This window comes from Chrysochloris asiatica, unplaced genomic scaffold (assembly GCF_000296735.1).
Source record: "Chrysochloris asiatica unplaced genomic scaffold, ChrAsi1.0 scaffold00012, whole genome shotgun sequence".
NCBI lineage: Eukaryota > Metazoa > Chordata > Mammalia > Afrosoricida > Chrysochloridae > Chrysochloris > Chrysochloris asiatica.
In genome coordinates, this window is record NW_006408530.1 from 31,966,268 (window position 1) to 31,983,866 (window position 17,599).

A 17,599-nucleotide genomic window follows, 5' to 3' on the forward strand; every position below is an offset into this window, starting at 1 on the left:
TCAGGAAGCACCAAACCAAAGCATGTTTTCCTTGATACAGTTTTAATTTGAGGAGATATGTTATTTCATATATTGATTATAAAACAAGACTTAGTATTTCTAACATCACATTATTTCATTATGCAATTGAACAAAAATTGAGTTGCACTATAAATATATTCAAACATAAGTCAGTACACTTTAGGGTCTTCAGAACACAACAGGAGCAATTTCATAAAGAGAAAACATGACTGGAGACCTGATTTCCTTGCTTTAGAGCACCACAGAACAAATTAGATGAAGAGAGATGTCAGTGCTCTCTGCCTAGTTGCTATGGATACCATGTGTTAGAAATTATATTCGAGTTTTTAGTGTATTTCATTAGATTTTCAAATGGTAATGTGAAATGTGAATCCAGTCTTTACCAAAAAATAAAGTAATTATATATATATGTATATATTAAGCTGACTTTCAAAATCTTGAAATACCTCTTAAATGAGTTTTTATGGTTCACCTGACTATATTGCAAGAAACAAAATTCATTTGCCTGCCATGAATGAAATTTTTCTTAATTTGCCTTAAAATGATAGACTAATTTGTTTTCAAATCCTGTAGTGTTCTCTCATACATCTAACATGTTCGGAAAAAACTACTCTGTATGACCTCTCTGTTTTCAGTTTGTGTCTTAATATCTTTGGTTTATTTCACTTAGGGTTTAACATTTACTGCTGCAACTCACGTTGTATTTGCTGAGTTGTACTGGGACCCTGGACATATAAAACAAGCAGAAGATCGTGCTCATCGGATTGGACAGTGCAGTTCTGTGAATATTCACTATCTCATTGCAAATGGGACTTTAGACACCCTTATGTGGGGGATGTTGAATCGTAAGGTAAAGCTTGAATTTAAACCAAGTTACCGACTTATTCATTATGATTCATAGCTTTCAAGAGTTAAGAGGCTGAGAATTAGTGTTTTCAAGCAAACGATATGAACATAATGGTAGTAGAAGCTAGGTTCAGAAAAGGCTTCAATTGATGGTACACTACCTGCTGCATTCTGTAACAAGAACAGTAAGAAAGACCATGAATTTTGTGTGTTTTCCTCCTGTCTCCCAAACCCTACCTTCACCACTTTATGAGATCATCTATCAAGAACTATAATGCTTTCATGCCTTGTTTTTTCTGTGACTTAAGAATGAACCCTTTCGCAGAAGGATTCTTGAGTTCCTAACTTATTTGGGATAGAGAACCTAAACCTAGACTCTAGGAAAGATAGGAAGATGTTCCTTGTTCTGTCTCCTGTCTTTTCTTCCCAACTTTGAAGGGATTTGACTAAAGATTCTACAGGATATTTTTCAAGCACTGAGTAGAGAGTGTCAAAGTGGTCAATCATGCGTAGGTTAAAAAGTATATAAATTATAGGATAAAAGTTTAGCATAACTTTTCCTCAGGAAGCATAGGAATCATTGACTTGGTATTTTGGTTACAATTTTGAATAATTTTATTACTAAAACCCGTGATATGTTGAAATGATGATTTCCTTTGTGGTTGCTTCGGCTGCTGCATGCTGTCAAGTTGGTTCTGACTCATAACAACCCTGTATAGGGTTTTTGATGCTATAAATCTTGACGGGAGCAGAAAGCCTCATCTTTCTCCCATGGAGCAACTGGTGGATTTGAACTGCTGACCTTGAGGTTAGCAGCCCAACTCATAACCCACTGTGCTACCAGGGTACCTTCCCTTTGTGAATAGCCTGTGATTTAAATGGAAAAATCAAGTTACTAGTTAGTGAAGCCATCAGTTAAAATGGCTAACAGAGGATGAAAATCAATATGCTATCTGTCTTACAGGCTCAGGTTACAGGGAGTACATTGAATGGCAGGAAGGAACAACTTGAGGCTGAGGAAGATGAGAAGGACAAATGGGATTTCCTGCAGTTTGCTAAAACTTGGACTCCAAATGAAAGTCCTGAAGAGCTCAAGAATGAAGTTTTGTTCACTCATGTAAGTTATATGACTGATTCTGTTCTATCTTTTAAAATATAACTTTAGCATATATTGTTTTAAATAGCAAGTCTCAGTTATTCATGCAATTGAAGAGCAACTTCACACAAAGCTAAAAATTTCTTAGAATCAGAGGATAACCTTTCTGGAGACTGCATCACTGGTCCTGTCATCCAGCAGATTTATAGCTCGGTTCTTAACTGGTCAGCTCTTAGACAAGCAAGCTGAATAGCATCTCACCTTCAGAAGAAAACACAGGGAACTGTTTATGGCCCTGAGGGTAGTTAACAGTGTATTAAATTTACCACAAAATGCACAAACCGAAAAGAATAAGACTGAGATACTTGACTATATCAAAATATTAAAAAATTCTTCTCTAAACTATACCATAAATAAGTCACAGACTCAGTAAAGGTGTGTGCATTACAATGTCCAAAATATCCCAGGCCCTCGTGGCACTGTGGGTGGTAAGTGTTGGACTGCTAACCACCACGTCAGTGATTCAAAGCCACCAGCCACTCTGTGAAAGAAAAATGAGATTTCCTGCTCCCGAAAACATTTGCAGTCTCAGAAATCCTACATAGGGTCACTGTGAGTCAGAATCAACTTGATGGCAGTAGATGAAGTTGGATTTTGGTCCCTAGTTTATAAAGAAAGGAAACAAATCAATTAGTATGTGAGCATAAGGGGAGACTTGAATAGCCAAGAGACATGAAAAGAAGCTCCACTTTACTAAAATACAGTAAATTGTAAAAGTACCTTTTTCCTTTACAGTTAGTAAGTAGTCTGTGGTTTGATACTTGAAGATCATATATATGACTGTTCTGTTCCCAAAACCTTTCATCCAGTGACTGATGTCAGACTAATACCTGTAAATGCAGCGCCATAATATGCTTTTCATACTTCCTATGTCTCTGTATCTATACTTACGCTTCAAGGAGTTTAGTAGCATAGTGGTTACAAATAGGGCTGTGAACTGCAAGGTCAGCAGTTCGAAACTACCAGCTGTTATGTGGGAGAAAGATAAGGCGTTCTGCTCCCATAAAGATTTACAGCCTCAAACCCTGTACAGGGTTGCTATGAGTTGGAACCGACTCCACAGCACATAACAACAACAACAATACTTACACTTCAAGCTCACCAGCTGCTCCTCGGAAACCCTATACGGGATCACTATGGGTCGGAATCAACTCGACGGCAATTAACAATAACAACAATACTTACCTGGTGTGGCACTATGGGTTAATGTGTCAGACTGCAAAATCATTTGAACTGTAAGGGCAGTGGTTCAAGCTCACCAGCTGCTCCTTGGAAACCCTAAACAGGGTCACTATGGGTCGGAATCGACTCAGTAGCACTTAACAACAACAACAACATGCTTACCTTGGAGTCCTGGTGTGGTGCTGTGGTTTAATGCACTGAACTGCAAGGTCGGTTTGAAACACAGCATCAGTGGTTTGAGTTCACCAGCTGCTCCTCGGAAACCCTATACAGGGTCACTATGGGTCAGAATCAACTCTGCAGCACTTAAAAACACCACCAACAACACTTGCCTTATCCACTTGGGAGAGCAATTAGGCAATATCTAATAAAATTGAGATTGATGTCCAGCCATTTCGTTTGTAGGAATGCATTCCTGCATGTGTGTAAGCATACATGCACAGGAATGTTTATTGGCTCATTCTTTAGAACAGAAAATTGTAAACAACCAAGATGTCTGGCAGTAAGAGAATAGAGAAATTGTCATATCATGAGATGCTATTTAGAAGTTAATATTAAATAATTAGATTTATATATATCAACATGACCACATTTTGAAAAAATTCAGAGGACAGATACACACAGAAAATGTTATGTATTTATGAATACATGTGCATGTAATAAAATATGTAAACATAGATTAGAAAAATACATATAAATTTTTTTTTAATTGGTTGCCTCTGGGAGAGAAGAAAAATAGGGTTAAGGTGGAGTAAAAATAGTTTATCATATATCAACTTCAAAAATGTTGCATTTCTTTTCATTTAAAAAGGTTTAAAAGTAAATATTACAACATCCAACGCTTCAGCTAGTACCCATTATCAAGCCTTGATGGCTTGATAATTAGAACTCAACTAGAAGAAGATAAAAAAATTTTTTGATAAAGGAAATGAGGGTAAATTGCTACAATTTGATGAACTTGACCTATATTCATGGAGGTAGTAACTATAAATACCAACAGAGAGGGAAGGAGTCTTCACATAAAGTATCAATCCTATCCCCTCTATACACAGGGTAGATAGGGATGGGCAACTTAGACATTGGCTACTGGAAATGAGGGAGGTATAAAGGCACAAAGTGACTGGCTTACAAGGTTTCAAGGGGGAGCTTAGTTTAATAGTGTGTGGGGAAAGAAAGAAAGAGTCCACGCTGAATAGTTTTCATCTTGGCTAGATGGGTCTGGTTAAAAGAGATGGGGATAAGATTCTTATGATTCAATAATGAGTCATTGTTATGATGACTAATGGCGATTGTCACAATTGTAAAAGTAGTAGTTTTGTAACAAAAACAGGGGAGTGGTTAATCTTACAGTCCAGAAACAAAGGACCCTAGAATCATCAAAGGAGAAGAGCACAAGCAGAATGAGAGACCTTATCCAGAGAAGCAGCAACACCAGAGATGGAGGCAGAGATGGGGACATGGAGAGAGGGAGGACTGTAGATTAATGGGAATTGAGGGACTAAGAACTGGTAGCCAGGAACAGAATTACAGAATGTGCCCTTTGGTGGTGTAAATTATTGTAAATGACTGAGTGTTTTTTTTTTAAAAAAAGCTAAAGTGAATAGAGAGCAACACTGTTAACTGATGGTTCATGGAGGGGATTATAATCATTGTAATGAAGCAAGGTGTATGATTTGTTGAATGAAAAACTGATGATCTGCCCTGTAAACTTTTACTCAATCCACAATAAAAACGTTAAATAAAAAACAAAAGTAAATATTCCAACGTTAATACTTATAAATTTTCACTGATGAATGTTTGGATGTATGGTATATTCTCTATACCATTCTATATTGAAACACCCTTTCCTCACAAATGCTGTTTGGAGGCCTCATATAAGCTGGAATGATGAATAATAAGGTTGTTGTTGTTGAGTGCTGTTGAGTCGATTCCAACCCACAGCGACCCTGCAGAGGGTTTCCAAGGAGCAGCTGGTGAGCTTGCACCACCGACCTTGCAGCTTAAATGACTTTGCAGTCTGATGCATTAGCTCATAGTGCCACACCAGGACTCCAAATAATAATAAGGTTGTTGTTTTTGTCAGGTGCCATCGAGTCGGTATCGACTCATAGCAACCTTATGCACAGCAGAACAAAAGACTGCCCGATCCTGAGCCAACCTCACTATCGTTTCCACGCTTGAGTCCATCGATGCTGCCATTTGGCCAATCCATCTCACTGGGGGTCTTCCTCTTTGTCTCTGACCCTCCACCCTACCAAACATGATGCCCTTCTCCAGCGACTGGTCCCTCCTGACAATATGTCCGAAGTATGAGAGACAAAGTTTGGCCATCCTGGCCTCCAAGGAGCAGTCTGGCTGCACTTCTTCCAACATAGATCTGATTGTTCTTTTGGCAGCCCATGGCACTTTCAATATTCTCCTCCAACACCATAACTCAAAAGCATCAATTCTTCTATGGTCTTCCTTATTCACTATCCAGCTTTCACTTGCATATGAAGTCATTGAAAATACCATGTGTTGGGTCAGGTGCACCTTAGTCCTCAAGCTGACATCTTTGCTCTTCAAACCTTTGAAAAGGTCTTGTGCAGCAGATTTGCCTAATGCAATACATCATCTGATTTCTTGACTGCTGCTCCCATGAGTGTTGATAGTTGATCCATGAAGAATGAAGCCCTTGACAACTTCAATCTTTTCTCCATTGATAAGAATGTTGTTTATTGGTCCAGTGGTGAGGATTTTTATTTTCTTTACATTGATGCAATCTATACTGTGCTCTTTGATCTTCATCAGTAAATATTTTAAGTCTTCTTCACTTTCAGCAAACAAGGTTATATCATCTGCATATTTGTTAATGAGTCTCCCTCCAATCCTGATGCCACGTTTTTCGTCATCTAACCCAGCTTCTCGGATTATTTACTTAGCATACAGGTTAAATAAATATGGTGAAAGACTACAACCCTTTTGCACATCTTTCTTAACTTTAAACCATTCTGTGTTCCCATGTTCTGTTAGAACAACTGCCTCTTGGTCCATGTACAGAAACCTTATGAGCACAATTAAGTGTTTCGGAATACTCATACTTGACAATATTGTCCACACAATCGAAAGCCTTTGTATAGTCAATAAAGCACAGGTAAACATCTTTCTGATAATCTCTGGTAGGTAGAGAATCTTAAAATCATTGAAATGATCTGCTTTTCCGTAGCCCTTTGGAGGCATTATAGCACAAGAGTTATGGGAAATTCAGTTTTAATTTTGAAAATTGATCAGAAATGATAGGAATAAAATGAAAGACTTCATACTGTTTATCATAATGGAAGATTAAAATTTTAATGTAAAGTTTACTTCTGTGAAAACATGTGTTGTCTGTGTATGTGGAATCTTATTAAATTTTTAATATATTTTATTCAGAAGGCTAGTAAAAATTTTTTTGCTTTAAAAATAGCGTTATTAATTGTAAAATTTAATTTATTTTAAAAATATTTCCTTTTATTGGTGCTTATTATTATTTTCTTTTTGCTGATTATATTTTAACCTATAAGAAATCAATAGATGGTCTAAGTATTTATAACTGAAACTGATTTGTAGATGCTTTTTTTCTAAAATTTCCCAAATGAGCTTCTCAAACTGGATTCCTTATAAGATGCATATTAAGAATCTAAAGCATATCTTCCCATTTATATACATGTTTCATTGCCTTTAATATTTATATGCAGAAAAAATCTTATCTGTGTTAAAGTGGGTTTTTTTGAAGCTTTTATTGTGAATTGAGTTATTGTTTACATGGGAGAACATTGGTTTTACACTCATCCTTTCATATTTCATTTCATTGCAATGATTACAGTCCCCTCCATGCATAACAGTATCTGCTTCTATTCCCTCTATTGTTGGCATTTTTTTTGGGGGGGGGGGGTTGATGTACACCAAAATACTCAGGAATATATAATCATTTAAACAATCAAAGGGCATATTTTACAAACCTGCCTCCTGACTGCCAGCATACAGCGTTTCTCTTTCCATGAGTCTAGAGTCCTTAGCTGCTCTGTCTCTCCTTGTTATCATCTCTGCCTCCATTTCTGGTGTTGCTGCTTCTCTGGACAGGGTCCTGCATTCCTCTCATGCTGGTCTACCATGATGGTCCTAGGATCCTTTTTTGCTGGAATGTTGGATTACCTACTCCCCGCTTTATGTTACAAAACTTCTACCTTTACAGTTGTGACAATTGCAATTAGTCATGATAACCATTACTAACTATTGAATCACAAGAATCTTATCCCCATCTCTTTTCACCAGACCCGTGTAGACAAGATGAAAATTCTATTCAGTGGGGAGTCTACTTTCACCTACACACTGCAACCTAACCTCCCTCTTGAAAACTTGTAAGCCAGTCACTTCATGCCTTTATAGGCCCCCCCACCCCCATTTTGGATAGCCAATGTATAAATTGCCTGCTAGAGTGTGTTTTAAAAATCACCTTTACCAAATTTATTCCCCTAAATTGAATTTGAACCTTTCATAGTTTAGTGCTGCCGCCATACACACACACACATATTATATAAGTTGGAGTGTTATTAATATAGGAATTGTTTTCTGTGTTTTTTTAAGTTAAAAAAATACTTTATTTTGAAAAAAATCATAGGTTCATAGGAAGTTATGAAAGAAAATACAGTAAGGTCTGGTGTATTTTTCATTTAATTCCCCACAATGGTAAAATTGTAACTATTGTATAATATCAAAATCAGGAGCTGATAATATAGGAATTGTTTTGCTTTGTTTGTGGTCAGCTTGCAAAATGTACTTTGAATGACTTTAGGTGGGTGTTCCCTCTTCCCCATACTCTGTTGTTACACTCCCTGTTTCATGAATTTAAAAAATTGTTAATTATTGGAAGATTCTTTAAAAAAAAAAAAAAAATTAAGTGCTGGTAAACATATACTTCTCCTGATTGTTAACAAAATTTCAGTATTTCAAATGGGAATTTCTGTTTACATCGATTTATTTCTGGCATAGTGCCCCTGCTTCACAAGGGAACTATACAAAGACATCAGTTAGAAAGTCAGAAAATAAACTCTAAGACCTCAGAAATGTTTAATGTATGAAAGGACAAAGAAGTAGAATTGAATCAATGGAAGGCTGAATCAGTGAACTTGAAGACAAATCTGTCAATACTCATTTTTAAGAGAAACAATCAGAAAAAACAAACAAAAAGTATGAAGAAAGCCTAAGATTTAAGTTGGATTCTTTCAAGAGTAACAACTTACATGTGATAAGAATTCTAGAAAAGGAAGAGACAGAAAACTCATAGAAAATACTGTCTAAGAGTTGTTGGAATAAAACTTCCCTAAAATCATGAAAAAGAAGAAATCGAATGAACTCCAAACAGGATAGACACCAAAAGAAAAATAACAAGACATATTATAACCAAACTTTTTAAAACCAAATACTAGGGAAAAATCTTGAGAGCAGCTCAGGAGAAACTAAAAGTTACCTACAAAAATGAATTAATAAGACTAGGTAAGCTCTGATTTCTTAGCAGAAACCATGTAGGCAAGAAGACAATAAAATTACATATATAAAACTCTAAAAGCTACAAATTGCCATCCACTATTCTTATATCCAGCAAGACTGCCCATCAAACATGATGGCGAAATTAGGTAATTTTCAGCCAAACAAAAATTAAAAGAAGCTGTGAAAACTAGACTAACCTTACAGAAATAGTAAAAGGAATTCTTGGGACAGAGAACCCATAACAGCAGACAAAAGTCTGAAACTAACATACATGATAATATCACCTAGACTCAACCAGATACGATGTTGTTGTGTGCTGTCGAGTTGGTTCCAACTATTAGCAACCTGGTGTAGGGTTTCCAAGGAGTGACTAGTGGGTTTGAACCACCAATTTTGTGGTTCAATGCATACTCTACAGCACCACATCAGGGCTCCACAAACCAAATATAAAAGTATGCAAAGTAAAACAGACCTGTAAAACTGAAAAGAGAGAACTATAGAACAATTGCAACCGCAACAAAAGCAAAAAACATCATAAAATAAAAAGAGGGAATAATGTAGTTTTTGGACTTCCAAATGAAGAGGAAATCAAATCAATTTCAAGAAAAAAGTAAATAAAAATAAACCTAACTATAACCCTAATAAGTAGATCACCCTTACTCCTAGCCCTAGCTCAACCCTGACCCCTAACACTAACCCAAGTCCTAACCATAACCCCAACACTACATGAAGCCCTATTCCTACCCATAGTCCTAAACCTAGTCCTCACTCCTTACTTCTACCCACCCCCTCAAAAAAAATTTTCCCAGATTTAGCATTTTTAGAATACTTCCAATTTTGTCAAATAAACTTTGCCAAATTAAACCAAATTTCCATTTGTTATCTAAAACTTGTTTAACAAAGGGGAGGAAAACTTGCTTAACTAAAATGTTTTATACCGTTCTAATTGAATAGTTTTTAACAGCTTGCGAATATTTCTGGAGTGTCTGCATTTTAAGGAAAGTTCATTTTGTCTGTTCCTTGCTTCCTGCTGTTGCAGGTGGAGATAACTGAGACAGAGAAAAAGGACCTTCATGAACAGACTGTGTGTTAGCAGTTGGCTCGATCCTAGACAAGTAGAGACTATGAGATAAAAAAGAAGAGAATACCTGGGATCAGAGAGTGAGCCTGCAGGACACAGTGAGGGATAAACAGACACGAAGAGAGTCCAGAGGTTTCAGCTCTCTGGATCCCTAGCACCTCTTAGTCTTACACCTGCCAGTCCATCACTTTCAGAAAACTACAAACTCTATCTATACAGGAGATTTAGAAAACAAATGAATTTGTTAAAAATGGTTTATGATCTCCAATGAATTAGGTATCAAGTAAATTAATTGACTTTTAGCATATTAGCATATTGGGCATGTAAATCACTTAATCTATATGGACTTTTGATAAATTGGTTTTCTGTAATTGATGTGTTGTTGTTAGATACTGTCTAGTGGATTACAATTCATAATTTATATAACCTAAAACAAAACACTGCCCGGTGATTCTGCATCATCATCATCACAGTCGTTGCTATGTGTAAGCCCATTGTTGAAGCAACTGTGTCAGTCCATCTGGTTGAGGGTCTTCCCTGGCACTCTGCTGTACCAAGCATGATGCCTTTCCCCAAGGACTGGTCACTCCTGATATGTATGTCACAGAAAGTCTAGCCATCTTCTCTTCTAAGGAGCATTCTGACTTTATTCTTAGAAGACATATTTATTCATTCTTCTGACAGACCATTGTTATGGTTAAGTCAGTTCCAACTCATAGCAACCCAAGTACAATGCAACAAAACACTGCCCCATCCTGTGCCATCTTCACAATTGTTGTTACCTTTGAGTCCATGGTTGCTACCACTGGGTCAATCCATATTGTTGAGGGTCTTCCTCTTTTTCACTGAACCTCCACTTTACTAAGCATGATGCCCTTTTCCAGGGACTGGTCCCTTCCTAACAACATGTCCGAAGTGCAAGAGACAAAGTGCTTCCATTGTCACTTCTTTCAAAACAGATTTTTCATTCTTTTCAGTATATTCAATATTCTTCACCAACACCATAATTTGAATGCATCAATTTTTCATCAGTTTTCCTTATCATTGTCCAGCTTTTGCATGCATATGAGGCAATTGAAAATATCATGCCATGTGCCAATCGCACATTAGTCCTCAACCTAACATTTGTGCTCTTCAACACTTTAAAGAGGTCTTGTGCAGCAGATTTTCTCAGTGCAGCACATCATTTGATTTATTGGCTGTGGCTTCAATGGGTATTAATTATAGATCCAAGGAAAATTAATTGTTTGACAACTTCAGTATTTTCTCTGTTCCTCATAATGTTGCTTATTGGTCCAGTTGTAGGGAATTCTGTTTGCTTTATATTGAGGTGTAATCCTTATTGAGGAGCCCTGGCATGGCGCTGTGGGTTAATGCTTTGGACTGCAAAGTTGGTTTGAACTGCAAGGTCGGCGGTTCAAGCTCACCAACTACTCCTTGGAAACCTTATACAGGGTTGCTATGGGTTGGAACCTACTTAACAACAACAATATTTACTGAAGACTGTAGTCTTTGATCTTTATCAGTAAGTGCTTCAGTTTCTTGCATTATTTGCTCAGCATACAGATTGAATACATCCCTGACCAAGAACTTAGTATTAGTATAATTTACTTAGTAGAACTGACCTATAGCTTAGTGTTACTATAATTATGGGCCCTGAGTCCAAGGACTGGAGAGGTAGAAGAATGAGAGAAAAATTTCCTGTACAATATTTTTAAATTAGTTCTAGTAGCTTCTGCTTTCTTTCTCAGAGGTAGGCATTGCCCTTCAGAATTTCATTATCTTCTTTCAATCAGAATTTTCCTTCTGTCACATCACCTAGCTAACGTTTGGGATTAAAAAAATACATGAGACCAGGGCTGATGCTTCACTGGTATATACCAGTGAAAGTGTACTGATTGTTCAAGTATCGAAACATTTCAAAATGCTTGTTAAATAGCCACCCCTTTAATCCCCTCAATGTGCTCCTTCAACCCACCACTCAGGATTTCTGTTATTGTTGTTATGTGCCGTGGAGTCGGTTCCGACTCATAGCGACCCTGTACAGGGTTTCCGAGGCTGTAAATCTTTACGGGAGCAGAAAGCCTCATCTTTCTCCTGCAGAACAGCTGGTAGTTTCGAACTGCTGACCATGAGATTAGCAGCCCAATTTCTGAACCTTCCCTCATTTAACAATGAAAGGGTGAAGGTACAGCTCAGCATTGGGGTGTCTAGGATCCTGTTTCAACCCAAAGTAGGTTAATGCCCCTGTGATACCTGTTCTTAAATATTTTGAATAATGCCCCTACATGAAACTAATTTATACAAAACTCTTTTTTGTTGTTGTTATTGTTGTTGTTGTTGTTAAGCACCGTCAAGTCAGTCCTGATTCACTGCAGCCCAGCATAGGGTTTCTGAGGAGCAGCTGATGAACTTGAACTACCAGACTTCCATTCTAAATGACTCTACATTTTCTCAAGGGATTATTTATTAGTCTAAATAAAACTCAAATTGTGGTGTAACTCAAATGTAGTGAAAAAATTTCATTAGCAAGAAGAAGGTGGCTGCCCCATAAGTAGCCAGTCCTGCTTGGGATTCTGTTGACAGTGTCAGTTTCTCAGGTGTGGTCAGTTTCTCTGCTTCATCCTTTCTTCTGTACCTAAATATGTGTGATATCTAAGTTGAGGTGTTTTGTTTTTCCGGCAGTGCATTCCACTGAATGGTAAAATAGGTCTCTAGATGGAAGGAGAAAAAAGGTATGGATTATATTACTGTATGTAGTCATTAGTGATTAAAGGTTATTTCTGAATATTCCAATAGCATAGCTCTCACTTTATCTAATTTCCATTTTTGTTTCCTTCTTTTAAGGAGTGTCTACTCCTTTAGCTCTATCTATGAGAAACTGAGGCCCTTTCCTTAACCGCTTTAAGATCCATTCCCACCCCGTTACAGCTGATTCTTCTGCAGCATCAATGATCAATCCAACTATCCGAGTTCTTAGATTCCTAGGTGACTGCTAAGATCCGTTTCATCCGTTACATACTATGAAGTACTTATTGGAAACTTGATGCATAAACTATTTACAGGTGAGCAAAAGAAACTAGTGCAGATAAAACTCCTCCAACTGCTTAGGGCAAGTCATCTTTCTGCTGGGCTTTTCCTCTTAGAACCTCAATAAACTAGAGCTGCTCCCATTTTCTTTAGACAGTAAATCTCTTTTTTATTTTGGAATGTGTCTCCAACTATTTCTCACATTTAGCCAGATCTGTTATTCAGGAGCTCTGGTAGCATAGTGGTTATGAATCAAGCTGCTAACCTTAAGTTTAGCAGTTCGAAAATGTCAGCCTTTCTGCTGGAGAAAGATGAGGCTTTCTCCTCCTGTAAAGATTTACAGCCTTGTAAACCCATGCAGGTTCACTATGAGTCCGAACCTACTCAACGACACAAAACCAGCAACATTATTTCCACCACTTCGTGACAACTCTTGCTCCAGCCCACATTGCAGTCTCTGCTTTCCCTTACCAGTTTTTATTCCGTGTGCTCTAATTCAGTATATTCCAGTTTTCCTTTCTCTTCATTAACCTCTCCCTAGTTTCTTGTTCACTGCTTTGGGCATTCACATTGCTGCATTTTGTACCTCATAACCATCCACAAGTCCCTGGTCTGCTGTCCTCAGTGCTTCTAGACCATCCATCACCCATAGTAAATTTATATTCTATTTCAAACACCCACATTTGCATAAAAACAAGATGAATACTAGTCTGCTGCAAAAAAATATATATGTAGTTGGGAAAGAGAGCTCTTCAGCATTGTTGTAGCTGTTAGGAGCCGTTAAGTCAATCCCAACTCTTGGCGACCCTTTGACCAACAGAATGAAACACTGTGTGATCCTGCACTATCTTCAGAACTGCTGATATGTTTGAGCCCACTTTTGTTGCTACTGTGTCAGTCTCATTGGGGTTCTTCCTCTTTTTCACTGATTTTCCACTTTTCCACCATGATGTCCTTCTCCAGGAACTGAGAAAGGATAATATTCCAAAGTACGAGGGACTAAGTCTCCTCATCCTCATTTCTAACAAACATGCTGACTGTACTTTTTCCAAAACAGAACTGTTCTTATTCTGGCATTCCATAGCACTTTCGATATTCTTCATCAACACCATGATTCAAATACATCAAGTCTTCTCTAGCCCTCTGTATTCATTATCCAACTTTCATATACCCATGAGGCCATTGAAAATGCCGTGGCTTGGATCAGGCCAAACTGACATCTTTGATCTTGAATAAGTGTTCAAGAGAGGTCTTTTGCAGCAGATTTGTCTAATGCTACCCACCATTTGATTTCTTGACTGCTGCTTCCCTGAGCACTGATTGTGAATCCAAGCAAAACGAAGCGTTTGACAACGTAAGTCTTTTCTTCATTTATCATATTGGTCTGGTTGTCTGGCTGTGAGTGTTTTTATTTTCTTTACATTTGAGGTACAATCCATATTGAAGGCTGTAATCTTTGATATTCATTAGTAATTATTTCAAGTTCCCTTTGCTTTCTGCAAGTAAGGTTGTGTCATCTGCATATTGTAGATTGTTAATGAAACTTCCTCTAATCCTGATGCCACATTTTTCTTCATATACCAGAGTGGCTCAAAGCCTATCCACACTCTGGTTATATTAAATCTCCTGCTGGCTGCACTGTCTTATTAGCACTTTCCGTTCAAGGTCACTGCTGTGCAGGTGTGAACGTGTTACATCAGTTCATTTGTAACTGCAGTGTGAGAAAAGATGACTGCCCCACTTGCAATCACACTAACGAAGAGCAGCATGCAGTTACACTTTTTTTGTAGTTTGAGGTTATATCTTCTGCTGATTTATTTATCCAAGACTTTGTGCACAGAATGGAGAAAGTGTTTTGTCACAAATAAGTGTGTATGAGTGGATCGAGAAGTTCAAGGAAGGTCATACAAGTGTCAGCCATGAACAAGGAGCCAGATGCCCATCCACATCCACGGCTGATGACAGCACTGAGCATGCATGTGAAATGATTCTGCAAAAAACATGAGTAACACTGTATTATATGACAAATCATTTGCAAATTAGCCATGGCTCTGCCTATGAAATAATCCATGACAGATTTGGGTGTTGAAGTTTGTGTGAGATAGGTACCAAAACAATTCACAGAAGAGGATAAACAGAAGCATTTGGACATCTACAAACACGGTTTGAACCACTAGTCAAAGGAAGGTAAAGGTTTCTTAGAAGAAATCGTTAGAGAGACGAGACACTGATTTATCACCATGACCCTAAAAGTTAATGACATGGAATGGAAGCATCCTCAATCTCTGACCAAGAAAAAGGTCAAAAGTCAACCATCAGCTAGAAAATTAATGCTTATAGTTTTCTGGGATTCTTAAGGGCCAGTATTGGAAGACTATCAGGAAAAAGGTTCAACAATCAACAGTGCTCATTACAGTGAGATGCTCACTGAAGCCTAAAAGTCAGATTAAATGCAGAGGACTGCTATCCAAGGGCATTGTGATCTTGCATGACAATACATGTCCTCACACCTCTGTCCACGCTGTTGACACTCTGCAGAAGCTTTGTTTTGAAGTGTTACAATCCTTTTGTTGCGCTGTGGATCAATGCACTGGACTGCAAAGTCGTTTTGAAACGCAGTCAGTGGTTCAAGCACACCAGCTGCGCCTTGGAAACCCTACACAGCATCGCTATCGTTTGGAACCAACTCGATGGAATTTAACAGCAACAACAACATATAGTTCTCATTTTGCTTCATCGGACTTTCACCTGTTTGGTCCCCTGAGAGCAGCCCTTTAAGGATGAAGATTCACCTCTGATGAAGAAGTGAAGACAGCAGTATATTTGTGGCTCACAGCTCAGCATAAAACATTTTTGAATGAGAATACTAAAGCTTCTTGAGAGATGGACAAAGTATATTGGAAACCAAGGAGATCATGTTAAAACATGATGTATTTATCTTTTCTAAAAGTTGATTAAAATAAATTCTACAGCCAGAGGACATGTATTGTGATGCAAGATGATTTTTGACTCACCCTCAGAATCTAGCTTCTTGGATAATTTTCTCAGTATACAGATTGAATAAATATGGTGAAAGAATGCAACCCTGCTGATGCATGTCTTTCCTGATTTAGAGCCACCACACTTCCTAGTGCTTATCATACAGCACATTTTATTGTCTTATTTGCCTGTATGTCTTCAATATATCAAAAATAATAAATAACATTTATTTAGTGGTTATTCCATGCAGGCACTGTGTTAATCCCTTAATAGTCATGATCTTATTTAACCTTAGTACCAACACCAGGAGGAGGCAGATACTATTACTATGCCCCACTAAAAGTTGAATAATCTGCTGAAGTTTATATACCCAGTATGGGGCAGAGATAGGATTTGAACCCAGGCTTTTCAGCTTCAAAATTTTACTTCATTAGCCTGCCAGACTATACTAGATATATGAACTAGGGCTTCAGACTTGTTCCAAGCAATTCAGTAATTGCCATCTTGAACAAGGATTCCCGTATGTATTGAATAACAACCAATTCTGTTGTCTGCCGTTATTTTGACCCTAGTAGGAAACAAACAGCTGTGCCCACTTAAAAGATATAGCAGCCAACTGAGCCACTTTGCACGTGTTTGCTCTTCTAAGTCCTGCCCGTCCTTCCTTAAAAGTTTCAGGAACCTGATGTGGGAGAGTGAATTACGGTCAGGACTCTGGAAAGCAACGCACATCCAAAACAATGCTGTTGGCTGACGTATATAGCAGGCACAGCTGTTTGTTTACTACTTGGGTCTAAATACCATGGACAACAGATTTGGTTGCTATGCGATGTGTGTGAAGGCCTTGTTTACACAGCAATACTGAACCATTTCAAAGCCAAGAAGTTAACACAGAGTGAGTCCTCAACAAATGCTTGTAGAGTGAATAGAATATCGAAACATGTCACTTTAGCCACTGTTCAAAACCACAATGAGTTACTACTTCACTCATACTGTTGCTGTTTTTGTTGTTAAATGCCTGACCTAAGCCATGGTATTTTCAGTAACCTCATATGATGTGAAAGTTGGACAGTGAATAAGGACGACCGAAGAAGAATTGATTCTTTTGAGTTATTGTGTTGAAGGTGGTGATGGTGTGCCATGGAGTTGGTTCCAACTCATAGCAACCCTGCACAGGGTTTCCGAGGCTGTAAATCTTTATGGGAGCAGAAAGCCTTCTCTTTCTCCCATGGAACTGCTGGTAGTTTCGAGCTGCTGACCATGAGGTTAGCAGCCTGATTCGTAACCACTACGCTAACAGAGCACCTTGTGTTGGAGGAGAATATTGAAAGTATTATGGACTGCCAAAAGGAGAAACAAATCTGTGTTGGAAGAAGAAAAACCAGAATATTGTTGTAGCAATGATTGTAAGGTTGGCACACGACTGGGCAGTATTTCACTCTGTTGTGCATAGGGTTGCTATGAGTTGGTACTGGCTTGATGGCACCTAACAACAGTAACTTCATAGGATATATTATGTACAGGGTAGTCAAAGATCATTCATTATGTATACATTTAATAAGACTGTATGAAGTGTGAATTAAAACCACAATGAGTGGGGGGGGATTCTTTGTTGATTACTGGGATGTTGGGGGTGGGTGAGGGGAGGGAGGGGAAGGTGGAGCACAAGGCAGGGATTAGACACAGGATAGTTTGGGTGCTAGGGAGGGGGCAATATACAAGTAGGGAGAGGAGAATGGAAGAACAAAGCAGATGGGAGAACAATTAGGTCTCAGTGGGCTAAGTGAGACAGAGGT

At 38.1% G+C, this 17,599-nt stretch overlaps 1 protein-coding gene across 1 annotated transcript in view; it reads left to right on the forward strand.

Moving 5' to 3' along the window:
* The window catches only part of ZRANB3 (zinc finger, RAN-binding domain containing 3), a 226,722-nt gene that overhangs the window by 152,840 nt on the left and 56,283 nt on the right, over positions 1-17,599 (forward strand). Inside the window, exons 10-11 of the mRNA XM_006834600.1 lie at positions 692-871; positions 1,832-1,984. Of these exons, the coding sequence (XP_006834663.1) occupies positions 692-871; positions 1,832-1,984 (333 nt within the window). The remainder of the gene's footprint in view (positions 1-691; positions 872-1,831; positions 1,985-17,599) is intronic.